At 32.7% G+C, this 14,610-nt stretch overlaps 1 protein-coding gene across 1 annotated transcript in view; it reads right to left on the reverse strand.

Annotated features, from left to right (window-relative positions):
* The window catches only part of MNAT1 (MNAT1 component of CDK activating kinase), a 180,852-nt gene that overhangs the window by 64,221 nt on the left and 102,021 nt on the right, over window positions 1-14,610 (reverse strand). The window contains exon 7 of the mRNA XM_019644523.1: window positions 385-506. Within this exon, the coding sequence (XP_019500068.1) occupies window positions 385-506 (122 nt within the window). The remainder of the gene's footprint in view (window positions 1-384; window positions 507-14,610) is intronic.

A 14,610-nucleotide genomic window follows, 5' to 3' on the forward strand; every position in this document is an offset into this window, starting at 1 on the left:
GTTTCACTATATACAGCAGACGGTTAAGTAAATCTATTCTTTTTCATGGCAAAGAGCTCAACTCATATTTTTACTGGCTTACTAATGACATAAGCCCCTATTTCTAAAACAAGTAAGCAGTGAGCTGAAAATGAACAGCTACTTTAGTATGGCTGCCAAGGACAGCCTTAAAGGGAGCTAATACAATCCAATCTCAATCTCAAAAGACCTAACAAGACACTAAAAAAAAATAACGTATTACCTTAGTATTAAGGACCATTCTTTTTTACAAAAGAGTAAAAAGTTCTGTAAACTCAAAATCTGATAATGTTAATGTGTGAGTTAGAAACAGTAACAACAAATCCCTAAACATCCACTCTTCAACAAGTTCTTTTGGGCACTTACCCAAGTCTTCCTAGCATCTCAAACTCAGGAACTCGTGGTCCACATGTCTCTATTTGCAGTGGTTGGTATTCATATAGAGCTTCTTCTAGTTTTTGAATAGGTGCTAATGAAATATGTTGACTCTGTTGGAAAAATGAAGAAAGCAATGCCTTTTAATATTACTTTTATATTACTACTAACTTGTAATCATTTTAAAGATGGACTAAATTCCTAAAATTAAAAATATTATTCATATGTCTGCTATTCCATGGATACAATTCATTACACTACTCAAACCCACATTATATAATTAATATAGTCATTAATTCATGATTTAAAGGAAAATCAAATTCATCATTAAATTCAAATTTAGCCTTAAAGAATTCAATATCATTGGTAGAAGTCAGCAAACATATAAGCACAGTCCATCCTCACATTTTCCTATTTCTATTATATAGCTTGGACAGTTTTGGTAATCAGTGTTTTGTTCAAAGCCCTAATTAAGGAGGGACACTAATGAAATTATTCTCAGCAAAGTTTTGCCACATAAATATCTATTATCTTAAGTCTTTACAATGGAATCAAACTTAATTACCAAATGTGTGTATATGAAGTCTAGTTACACACACACACACATACACACACATACACACACACACACACACACACACACCAAAAATGAAAAAAAATGTATGCTGAAAATTAAGTTGAATGAAACATTCAGGTATTTTTCTGAAAAGAACTACTAGATAACTAAAATAAAAGGACCATATTTGATATCACAAGTATACAAAATAAAATGCCACTCAGCCATATGGCATCATTACATTGAGATTTACATAGTTATCAGATATGCTGAGCATAGAATTCTATTTTTAATCCCTATTTTTTTAATGTAGTCCAAGTTTCTGATTCTAACTCTAGTTCTGTAATTTTTCTTGGTATAGTTCTCATCAATTTCTCTATTTCCTAATTTTTTAAATAAAAATTAGTCCTTGTATTAACTACTTCCACTGATTTCTAGTTTATAATTTATTTCTATTGTTACCTCCCTTGGTTTTCTTTACTTTTACCCCTAAATTACTAAATTGAATACATAGTACATTGTTATCTTATTTTTTTTTACAGTAAAAACCAGGACTTAAAACTGATAAAGTCAATTGAGGCTGTCAGAAAGGACCATTGAAGATACATGCACCTGACTCATGGTCTGTCTTTTCAACAAATTTAATCCCTTGTAGCATCATCCTAGCTAGTTTACTGACACTGACATCCTAGCTAGTTTACTGACATCCTAGCTAGTTTACAATAGCTTTTCTGACACCATGACTTCAAAAGTCCTTCACCAAACACAAAGGACTTGAATAGACATTTCTCCAAAGATATTCAAATGGCCAAAAAGCACATGAAAAGATACTTACCATCACAAGTCATTAGGGAAATGCAAATCAAACAACAATGATATGCCACTTAACATTCATGGCTATTTAGAATGCCTCTTATCCAATAAATAAACAAATATAACAAAAAGTAACAAAAAAACCCACAGTAAATAACAAGTGCTGGCAAGCATGTGGAGAAATTGGAACTCTTGTGCATTGCTGGTAGGAATGTAAAATGGTACAGCCACTATGAAAAACAAGATGGAGATTCCTCAAAAAATTGAATATAGAATTACCATATTGAGCCAACAATTCTAATTCTGGGTATACTCGTATACCCAAAAGTAGTGAAAGCAGGAACTCGAACACATATTTGTACACCAATGCTCATAGCACCATTATTCATAATAGCCAAAAGGTAGAAGCAATCCATGTGTCCATCAGTAGATAAATGAATAAACAAAATGTAGTGCATATTTACATAATGGAATATTATTCAGTCTTAAAAAGGAAGAAAATTTTAACACATGCTAAAATATGGATGAACCCTGAAGACATTATGCTAAGTGAAATGAGCCAGTCACAAAAGTACAAATATTACATGATTCCAATTATATGAAGTTCCTAGAATAGTCAAATTCATAGAGACAGAAAGTAGAATGGTGGTTGCCAGAGCCTAGGGAGCCAGCAGCGGGGGTATTAGTATTTAATGGGTATAGAGTTTTCATTGGAGAAGATAAAAATAATTCTGGAGATGGACAGCGAGGGGCCATGGGGCACAATGATGTCAATGCCAAGTTCTTAATGCCAAGAACTGGATACTTAAAATGATTAAAATAGTAAAGTTTATGTTATATATATTTTACCATAATTTTTTTAAATGGGTTTTGGATATTCTAATTAACTCATTTACCTGACTGGAATAAAGCACAGGGGAAAAAAACTATAAAGTGAAATATATGGAAAACTTTATTAACATTATGTTAATCCTTAACCTTCATATGTTTCACAGCCTTTTTACATAAACATGAACCTGCCGAGCTAAATCTTACACTATCTCACAGTAATTCAGTTTCTCAAAAATGAATCTGATTACAGAGCATTACATAGGTTAAGAAGAGGTCTGCCTCAGTGGGACACTTTGGGTGGCATTCGGACACCTGTTTCAAATGTCATCTTCATAAACTACCAAATACTAAATTCTCCTGCCACATGATGTAGTATTAGTGTCACATTTTCAAGTTAGAAAAAATAAAAGAAAGAAAAGAAAAACTGTAAGAATTAAAAAAAGACACCTATTATAGTCCCACTAACACAGTACTATAGATTAGTTTGTCTGATTGCTCTATTTTCACTTTATAAATTAGAGAGCAAGCCCAGGAAAAATGATACCAAATGGGTCTTTTCAAGAGCTGAAATATCTCCCAGGTAAGATAATATTCAAAAAAGGTAGGCTCTCTTAAGTTACCACAGTGGGAAACAGCATACTAAAAGTAATCATTTTCTAAATATTAGTAATGATGCCCAAGTAACTGAAGTTACAATGTCATGTAATCCAAAGTCGTCTTCTTTGAAAGTTTGTGAGTACATAAAAGATCATCTAATAGTAATAGTAGTTACCACTATTTACTCAGTGCTGGGCACGTCTAAGAACTTCTTATGCATTATTTCATTAGGATTCACAATAGTTTTATAAGATAAATACCATCATCCCTACTTTATGGATGAGGAACAGGGGTTTAGATATGTTACTTGGCAAGGTCATAGTGTAGTTAATGGTAGGTTGAGGATTAGAAGCCAAGTTTGTCAAATTCTAAAGGCTGTGAATTTAGAATTTGTCAAATTCTAAAGTTTCCCTTAACGTCCTTGTTTTATGGCTAAAGAAACAAAGACCCCCAAAATGTAAATTTTCCTAAGGTCGCAAAGAGTCGTATCTCCTAATTTCTGTCCAGAGTGGGTTCTACCATATGACACTGCCTTTTAATATCCTACTTCTAGATAATATACTCATAGTTGCTCAATTTACAAGTTTGATGTAAATAGTATATCCTAGATTTAAAACAAAATTTTACACAAATTCTAATAAATTAAATATGGCCAAAGTACCATAGGCTCAAAAATGATTTTTTTTTAATTACAGCATTTGGAGAGAAACAAATAGTATAGCATTTAGAAAGAAATTACTAAGTGGTAATTCTGTTTATCATGAAAATGATAAAGTTCATAAATGATGTACAACCTGGCCTTATAAGGTTCTACCTATCTTTCTGAACTGGTGTGAGATAGATGCCAAGTTTCTCAAATCCATAGCTGGGGAAGAACTTACAGGACAAGTCACTGCCATAATTAAGTTTTGTTTTTGGATTTTTTTTTTTAATCACCAAGAGACTAGATGTCTTAACAAGTCCCATGAGGAAAGTATTAGGGGTTTTAAGTGACTGGAGGCAAAAGGTTCTGGATGCAAAATGGTAATTGAATGTGATATTTCCACCAAAACAGTTAAGTGTGATATTTTTCTAAATTATCAGAAAAAGGAGGAATCAGATTAAGGCAGTAAACTGTATGATGCACTAGTAATATATAACATCTGAATTAAATTTGATTTGTCAAATGATATAATATACACTTTAAGGGCTACAGAAAATTAAAAGAGAAGAATCAATAAAAGGTGGAAAAACAAAACAGTACAACTTGTGCTAGACCTCGGAGGGCAGACAAAGTCTACCAAAGCAAGGCAATGGGGGAGAACAGCAATATTACCACAGCAGTATGTTGTGTCTTGCGACAATAACAACCAAACAGAAGCAGAGAATGGGTATATAGGGGGAATGGGGTGGGGAGAGACTAAACCAGTCTAGTATTGCTTAAATTATATCCAGAAAATATTCCAAGACTAATTTAAGCTCATATGATAAAAAAAATCAGACCTTCTAAAACAACATAGAAATGTCTTATCTCCATCAAATTACCAAATAAGTAGTAAAACAAATAGGAGGGCAAATTATGGAACTGCTTCTTTATAAAAAGCAAATTAGTAAACCATGAAAATATTCATATATTTTGACCCAATAATTCCAGTTGAACAATTTATAAGATAAAAATCAGAAATATAATCAAATCTTTATTCAAAAGACTATTTATCAGTTTAATTTATAATTGTGAAAAATCAAAAGGATCATAAATGTTCAACAATATTGGGAAATTTAAGTAAATTGCAGTATATAGTTACTTAATTTTAAGTAAATTTAAGTTTAATTATAACTATGTATGCCATTTAAAGTTATGTTCAATGAGAAATTGATAAATATTAAGTACATAATCAGGAGGAGCAAAATTATTTAAATCTGCATAATGAAAAACACCAAAATGTTAACTGTAATTATCTTTAGGTGATGAGATTATGAGCTACTTATATTTTTATCTTTATACAGTATTTTCTAAATTGGCCAAAATGGGTATATTTTATACTTATAACCATAAAAAAGATAATAAAAATATACCAGGGACCATACTGAATACCACCATAGGGGGGAAAAAAATCATACTACAAGAAAACTGGCCTGGCCTCTTCAATAAGTCAATGTCATGAGAAACAACAACAGTAAAAAGGGTAACATAGAATGGGAGCCATTCTAGATTGATTAAAAGAGAATTACAGGGTTTAATAAATATTATATAACAAGAGTTATTAGCTCAGTGCTGATTTAGGAAGGGAAAAAAACAGTCATAAGACATTTTAAGGACAAAGGAGAATATCTGAATATGGACTGGGTATTAGGTTACATTAGAGAAATTTTATTAATTTTGTTTGGTGTAATTATGGCATTATGATTACGTGTCAGAACAACCTATGCCAGGGTAAGTCAGAGAGAGATGCAGGCTAAAAACCTTCATGATAACTACAATTTAACATGGTTCAGGGGAAAAAAAGAAAAAGAAAAAAAAATATATATATATATGAAGCAAATTAAAGATTAATGAATCTAGATATTAGGTATATGAGTATTGGTTGTATTATTTTTCTACTACACTATTTTTGAAATTTTTCATTATAAAGTTTTAAAATGTACCATGGAATCTTGGTTAGTTTCAAAAAAAAAAAACAGCTATGCATTTATTGCACAGAAAAATATAATAGTGCCAAAGAAAGAAGAGCCTAGAATCAAGTAGGTCAAGTTTATAGCTATTTTAGTAATTAGAGTTAAAGTAATATGTTCTAGATTTGAGTGGTAACTGAGAGGAAGAGAAAAAGGAATAATTATAATTAAAACTGCAAGACTTGGTAGCAATCTGGTATAGCTGAATTGAATACAAAAATGTGAAAAACAGAGAGCTGAAGACTAACAGATCCAAGGAAAACTGGGAAAGGGAAGGATTGAGGAGAGAAAATTAAAAAAGATAAAATACAGACTGGGAGAAAATATTTGCAAATCACATGCCTTAAAAAGAATTTGTATCCATAAATATATGCAAAGTACTCTTATAACTAAATACGTTTTTTAAAGATCAAAAAAAGATTTTTAAATGGGCAAAAGATTTTAGTAGACATTTCACCCAAGAAGATATATATAATAAATGGCTAATGAGTAATGAAAAGATGCTCAACATCATTAATATTTAGGAAAACACAAATTAAAACCACAATGAACTACTACTTCACATTCACTAGAATGGCTATAATCAAAAGGACAGACAGCAAAAAGAGTTACTGAGGAGTGGAGAAATTGGAACCCTCTTACATTGTTGATGAGTGCAACCACTTTGGAAATTAATTTGGCACTTTTTCTTAAATTTATAGATAAATTTACTATATGACTTAATAATTCCACTCATAGGTATCTACCCAAAAACATGAAAACATATGACCACACAAAGACTTGTTCAAGAATGTTCATAGCAGCATTATCGATAGCAGCCAAATAGTGGAAACAATCTAAATGTTCACCAACTGGTGAATGGATAAACAAAATGAGGTATAGTCATACAATACGAATATTCATTCATTTAGTAATCATAAAATATGCTGAATACTATTCAGCAACAAAAAAGAATGAAATATTGATACATGCTGCAACATAAATGAACTTCAAAAACATTATGCTAAGTAAAAGAAGACACCCAAAGGACTACATATTTTACAATTCCATTTATATGAAATGTCTAGAAAAGGTGAAACTACAGAGACAGACAGTAGATTAGTAACTGCGAGGGGCTAGAAGGGACTGCAAATACGTACAAAAATCATTGCACTGTACATTTAAAATCAGCATTTTTATGGTATGTTATGCCTCAATAAAACTGTCTATAAAATAAAGAGTTTAAGATGGTTTGAATCAATTCAACGTTACTATGAAATATCCAAAAAGTTTTCAGTAAAGGCAGCTAAAAATATAAAATAAACTCAAGAGAAATTTTGCTGTCATCATCATCAAAATGATGGGCAAAGTCACAAGAATAAATAATATTTGGGAGGAGGCATATGTATAACGAGTGAGATCCTAGAAATGTGCCTTAAAAAACCACATTAGGTAACTGAAGAATATTTTGCTGGCTTTCGAAAGTATAACACAAAACCGAGGCCCTTTCGATTATTGTTGTTGCCATATAAATAATAAATGAGGCTTTGAGGATAAAAATGCTGCGAGAAGAGCCACAGCAAATCATGTGGCCCTAGGTAAACATCCAGTGGGGGAGAAGGGATGCATGCAAACTCTACATTCAGTAGTATCATTAATATTTTTACTTCTCTAGAATGTAACAGTATGGAGCCCGTTTCTCTTCTAACACAAACTTCAGAGCCATAGATTATATTTCAATCATTTGATAGTTAAAAATATAAGTATATGTAGAAAGATTTTCTAAAATTCAGCTCATTTCCATAAAGAACCTACAAACATTTGAAGAACAAGGCAAACGCTGACCAAAAGAGTTATATATAGCTGTAATTTTAATAATCTGAAATATATTCTTTAAGTTTTCTTACTCAGCAAGTTTCAAGTCTACCATAAAAAAATAGTTTATACTTGACTGAGACTTATCGGTTAGATAATCTATACCACAAATATTATTGTTATTCTCTCTCCTCAAATAAAGGATAAGCACAGACTGCCTTTTGTGCTAACTCTAACACTACACGATTTAACTCCAAATAAAAATTTATATAATCTAGATTTAGGGAAGCCATTCAATAAGAGATGAAATGAACTCTGAAAACAACTTGTACTTTAAAAAGGTTTTGGTCTACATTAAAACACACACACACACACACACACACACACACACACACACACACTCACTCACTCACTTAGAATGCAGCAAAACCATTTAGAATAGCATTACTAAAGAAAAATATTATTTTCTAATAAAAATAACAGCAACAGAAATAGTCAACTAGTAATCATTCATATATGAGTATAGGTTGTTGAAATAAGCAATAATAAAAATACTAAAAATGAAAATACCCATCCACATCAATCAGTATATGATTGTTTGCAAAATACCATGGAAGAGGCTGTAATTCATAAAGTATTAGCAATTTAGGGTGATAGCTTAAATGATTCTGAAAATCCTTTAACATAGTTTAAGATTCAGAACTCTCTTAATTTTTCTGTCTTGTTTAAATGGCCTATTTGCCAGGCTAGCCTCATCTTCAACATATTTGCAAATAAATCTTGTAAGCTCTTTGTATCATTATCTGTCTCCCGCATTGGACTGTAAGGCCCTATGTTCACTGCCATGCCTTACAGCACCATGCCTGGCACCAAAAATCTGCCCAGTATTTGGTTGAATGAATGAATACTATAAAAGATCATGTGAACAGTTATCTGGTGTAGGAGTATGAACACTAGGAAAATTGTAAGATTAGAATCAGGTTTCCAAATTCTATAATTTATGAACACTCTTACTACGCATAAACAATTGAAATTTTGAAAATCACATATACTATGGGGAGTACGTAAATAATTCATCTCCACCTTCTCCACACTTTCATACTGTTTTCTTTCACTTATTCATTACAAAGGGTCAATGGGTGCTTTTCATCCCTAGGCTGCAAATGTGCTTTCTAGCCACTTAAAAATTCATTTTAACAAAGTTTTAGATAACAAAACATTGTCATTATTCTACTGCAGTTATCACCCGTTCACATAACAAATATTGAACACTGATTATATAACGAGAACTAAACAGTACAGCAGTGAACAAAACAGGTACAAGCCCCTGCCTTCAGGGAGCTAATATTCTAGTAAATCACTTTCCAAAAAGATTGTGCCTTCTACTTTTATTTCTTTGAATTATCTCAATGCAAAACAAACAAAAAATAAAACAATGATAGTGGTGGTTGTTTTCACAAACTGGGTCCTCTCACATATTAAATTTATTAAATCCTATAGAAAATGTGTCACATTGCTAAAGGGAATTAGAAACCAGAATATTTCACTGTTCTCAGGACATTAAACCAATACCATTCTAGTGATTATTTCGAAAGAAAATATCTACAGTAGACCTTTTAGAAAATCAATTAAGTTATTCCTGAAATACTGTTTCTATGGTGGCAAATGTCCTAATTTAAAAAATGTGTGTGCACATAGGTACATGTGTTTTCTATTTGTGCATACATATTTTTTACATTGTGTGTGTGTGCGCGTGCATGCATGTGTGTGCGCACGCACACACTCACAATATTTTAATGGAATAGAAAATACTTAAAGGCTAAACCTGGCACTGCCTTCAAGCTGCTCATTCTAAGTGACTTTTTCTGGGGGGACGGGGGTAATTCAGTTGTTTCTATCTATTTTAGGAACAAGGAGAACAATTTTTATTCTATGCTGTTCTGGGGGGATATCAGCCTGTCATCACTGCAACAGCTGTATGGTAATAACTTCCTGGTAGCATATAATTTCATGGTAAGTACAATTCATTTTGCCCCATAGAAATGGCTTTCTCTAATTTCTTTCAAAATTTATGGTAAATAGCATAAAACAAATGAGGGACAAGACCCTGCATGGTAAGAAGCAACTGCTATATATTATAATACTTATGCTGGCACTGCCTCTGAACTGAAAGGAACGTAGGTGATACAATTTCTCTAAGCTTCGTTTTCATCACCTACAATAGGGATGAGGGGGCAAACTGGAGGGTTGGACTACATTTTCTTCAAGATCTAACCTGCTATGAGTTCATGATCACTACGTGCAAATAAACCACTACTGCATAACATATAAAATATAAATTTTCCCAAAATTTAATGTAAATAATTTGATTCTATATATACTAAACAAACAGCCAGTGGGGGGAAAAAAAAAACAAGCACTAATCCCCAGAGTCCCAGCTCTCTACTAGAATCATCAGACTACATTCCCTTTCTGAATGCATGTTTTAGAATGAACAGAATATATAACTTAAAAAAAATTATTATGGTTGGCTCTTTGCTGACTGATTCCCACATATCAGCCTTTATAAACATATCATGTCTTTGAAAATATGGTGCCTGATAGAGTACCAATTTTTCCCAAAAACTTTCCTTTTGAAAAAAAAACAGGCTTTTCCAGAATTCATAATCAAACCTTTCAAGAGGTTTCATCTTGAATACACAAGGAATAGCACCATATTTTTCTCTCTCTTTAGTGATTAGTTCCATTCAAATATGTAAAATATGCTTTAAAACATCAAAGAAGAATTTCTCTAACTACCTAGCTGGGCTTAAGCTTCTTGTCCAACATTAGAAGTCAAATAGCTCTAAAAGAGTTATATCCTCACTTGGCCAAGCCAAGTCTCCGAAACTGTCTCTATCAAATTGTCCCTCGAAATTTCATCAAAATCTGTTCACTACACTGAAATTACTTTAAGGCTCTGTTAAACAAATTCATTAGAAAGCCCCTCTGCAACACACCATTTAGTCTTCAAATTACCACATAGGAAAGCATTCTTTAGTAATATAGCAATTCTATTTTGAAATTTGTTACGCCCTATAAACTATTCCTTGAGAAAGAACTTCAAAAATAAAATGTAACGTGTATTTAGTAACTTAAAATGTTGAGGAAAAATTTGGAAATAATAGCTATTAAAAAAATGTTAATAGCATTAAAGCATCTCAAATATAATTACAATCTAACCTTGCCTGTTTAAAAAATATATATATTTTTTGTATTGAAGTAGAACTACTATAGCTCATACGGAAACTAAATGCAACAATATATTTGTGGACACATGCAATTAGTTTTCAGAAAGCCAAGGGTCTCAAACTACAGGTGAACATGAAATATAAAAAGAATACTATTTTCTCCCTCTGCTTTAACCTGTTTTGACTATAATTGCATTCATACAAATTTATCTGCCGAAAAACACAAAAATACAGAAAAGGAACTAAGCTAATCATCTCTGCCTCAGATAATTCTACACCTTAACATCCAAGAGAGATCCAAACATTATTTAGAAGGGTCCTAAGGGATGTGACTGACTTAAGTTCAACATAGCTATAACAGTAAAGTCGCATCTTGCACAAAGATTAGGTTTTAAAAGTTAGAGTACGGGCCAGCAGAGTGGAGCGTTGGCTGGGAGCTGGCTTGGGACGTCAACTCTGAGCAGCAGGGCCCCGGTTTGGATCCCACATGGGGGCCAGTGATGCTGCGCCCTCTACTGCTAAGATGGTGAACAACAGCTCGACCTGGAGCTGGGCTGCCGTGAGTCGCCGGTGATGGGTAGGCTGCAGCCCCTGCTGCAGTAGGCTGCCATAAGCTACCATGAGTGGCTGGATGCCAGCGTGAGCAGCTGGCAGCTGGTGTGAGCTGCCAAGAGCTGCCGTGAACGGCCATCCAGAGGCCGGCGACCGATCTGCCTCACCCGGGAAGAGCGCAATGATAATACCAACATGGGCCAGTGAAGCGACATCCTCCACAACTAGACTGAAACAAAACGACAGCAACTTGTCTGTTCCCTTTCCCCCAATTCCCCAGCGCTGTTCCCCTCCCTCAATTCCCCAATAAAATCTTTTAAACAATAAATAAATAAACAAAAGTTAGAGTATGGCAAAAACTAGTCAAAATAACCCCTCAAAAATCCCTAAACTATCCCATAAAATATACTATACATTGTTCTGTGCTTATTGTAATATCTTATATAAATCCTACTCAGCTAAGTTTTTCCTCCAGTATTGGAATTATTGTTTGTTTTGTGGGTAACCAGATAAAGTAGTTGGCTTGCTTTTGGCAACCATGTTGTTTCAAAAACAGTTTTTACTGGGGGAAGAGAATAATTCTTTGATATTTTTCTCCCTAGCTGTTGTTTTCAACTTTAGTTGCATTCAAATAAGTTAAATGTACATATGGTATGACTCTGCTGAACATTGACAGGTATTTTAACGTTCCTGCAATTGAATTCATGGGAAAAAGTGACATTTCAAATGGGCTATGAAAACTGAATGGAGCTGCAATGGAGGAGAGGAAAGAGCTTGTCTAGTGAAGGAAATTTCAATACCAAGAGTAACTTCAGTAGAGTAGTGAAAATAGAAGCCGGAATATAAATGAAATTGAGGAAGTAGAAACACTGAGCAAACTTGATTATTATTTTCATCAAATTATAAGGTAAAATGAAAATAGGAAGATATGGCAGGAGCTTAAAGAAAAGGTGGAGTCCAGGGAAGAGATTTTGTTTATTTTGTTTTTGTTGTTCTAGGCTTTATTTTTCCCTGAGCACTGATAAAAGAGGCAGTGTTGAAAAGTATTATTTTTACATTCTTTCTCTGATGCTTGTCTTGCTACTGAACCACCATTTGTTGCCAAGAGGACAGAGCGTCCAGCAAATCATATCTGTTTCTATAAAAAGATCAGAAAAGAAAAACATCAAGGAGACTAGTGAGACAAAATCTGTCTCCTTAAAAGAGGCTATATTAATTTTAAGAAAAACAGTATTTGTCAGAAATTATAAAACAACTTTTCAGGCATATAGCATTTTTAGTTTATTTATTTTAATTACAAAATAGTAATTACAAAAATAGTTTCCAAGAAAGAATTCTTATCTTGGCACTTTAAGTAAACTTTCAGTGAGCCAACAATAATGACAATTTTTATATCAGCCTAAATTTCTGAATGTGATAAAATATAAAAATTACTTTATATAAAGTTCTCTACAAATACTACTTTTATTATATAAGCAAAACAAAAAATATCACATAAGATTAGTTTTCTGAAGCAAAAATATTTTTTAATGAAAAGGTGGCAGAAAGCTTCTTTATACCATAATAGGGACTGAATAATTCAAGAGATCATATTTTATTTAGTACAGCGTTTTTATTTAGATCTAAATCCTGTACTTACTACAGCACCTAGAAATGTTTGTTTCATGAATGAATTAATGTTTGTAAGGATCCACAGTATCCCTCTCTCTCCAGTCCTCTATTGCATGCCATCCCCCCCAAAAAAACTACATGACCAATCTCCTGGTTCTATTTAAGGTCATTTAACTACAGAATGAGTCATTACTGTGCCATTCCCATTGTAGAAAATAAACAACTAAACCAAGCTGTAACTGATTTTATCCTTATGTACTAAAAAGAAACAACAAATACTATGAATACACTAACCATCCCAATCTGCCTTCTGCAAGCACACATCATCACCACCACTATCATCACAACCACCATCACCATCATCACCACCACCTTTACAAAACCACCATGCAATTAAATCTGGACACTAAATGCAGAGCAGAATAGTGTATTTAGGATTCCCTTTCACTTGCAATGTCACATAAATTGTCTTTTACAAAAGTCATGCAGATATGGAATGTAATTACTAACAGTGGGATTTCATGCAAAGGACACAGAAATATTTCCTGAACATCAACTATATGCCATGCTAGGCACTATACATACCTTAGAGGTAATTATTATTTTGCCTATGTTACAGGAAAAGAAACCGAAATTCTATAAGGCCAAGCAACCTACTCAGGTTTAAACCCTATGCTGCCAGACTGCACCAAGCACCTTTCTATTATAGCACTACCGTATGAAAATACATTTACCTAAATATTTAGTGGATAGTAGACACTGTGAAGGTATGATCAAAAGGCTACACCACCAGAACTGATTCTATTTTCAAGTATTTAACAATATATATTTATATTTATTAAACAAATTAGAAAATGCTCTTTTGTTTTTAAAATATTAGTATGTAAGTACTTTTGAAATGAAATTTAGCCTAGTTCATTAAAACATAACAATTTATTTTTAGAAAATATTCACATTTGACTTTTGCATAATATATTTAGATTGATGCAATTTTCACGTACTGAAATATGGTTCATCATTTTTCGATGTTCTTCGAAGTTCAGCCTTCTTTTCATAACAAGCAAAAATATTATCTTCCTCAAAAACAGAAAGTGATTGCTTATCTATGAATCTATGAAAATTGAATCTATTCTGAAATATGAACCAGAAAGACTATTTCAACTAGAAAGAATGATTCCTAGCAATGTAGAAGTAAACTACTTTCCTAGAAAGTTGACTATCATTTTTCATAATTGACACTTTTGTTTTATGTTTATGATATGAATTTAAAGAAATCACAATTGATACATTTTTCATCTGGGAACATTATGTGTTCACGGAGCATAGATGGTGGTTCCACAATCCCAGAGGTACAGACCATCACATAAATCATTTCAGATTTTTTTAAATTAAAAAACCTAACTTTATTTTATAACTTCATAAACAAAATACATAAACACACACATAAATAAATAAAATAAGGAGGTACATTTAGTAAAACAGTACCATAGAGAACAAAGAAAGTAATTAGGTATGGGAGACTTCCATGAACACAGCTTTGAAGCCCTTCTGGAAATTACAGGCTTGATTAAAAGCACTAAC

This window comes from Hipposideros armiger, unplaced genomic scaffold (genome assembly GCF_001890085.2).
Source record: "Hipposideros armiger isolate ML-2016 unplaced genomic scaffold, ASM189008v1 scaffold_5, whole genome shotgun sequence".
Taxonomy (NCBI): Eukaryota; Metazoa; Chordata; class Mammalia; order Chiroptera; family Hipposideridae; genus Hipposideros; species Hipposideros armiger.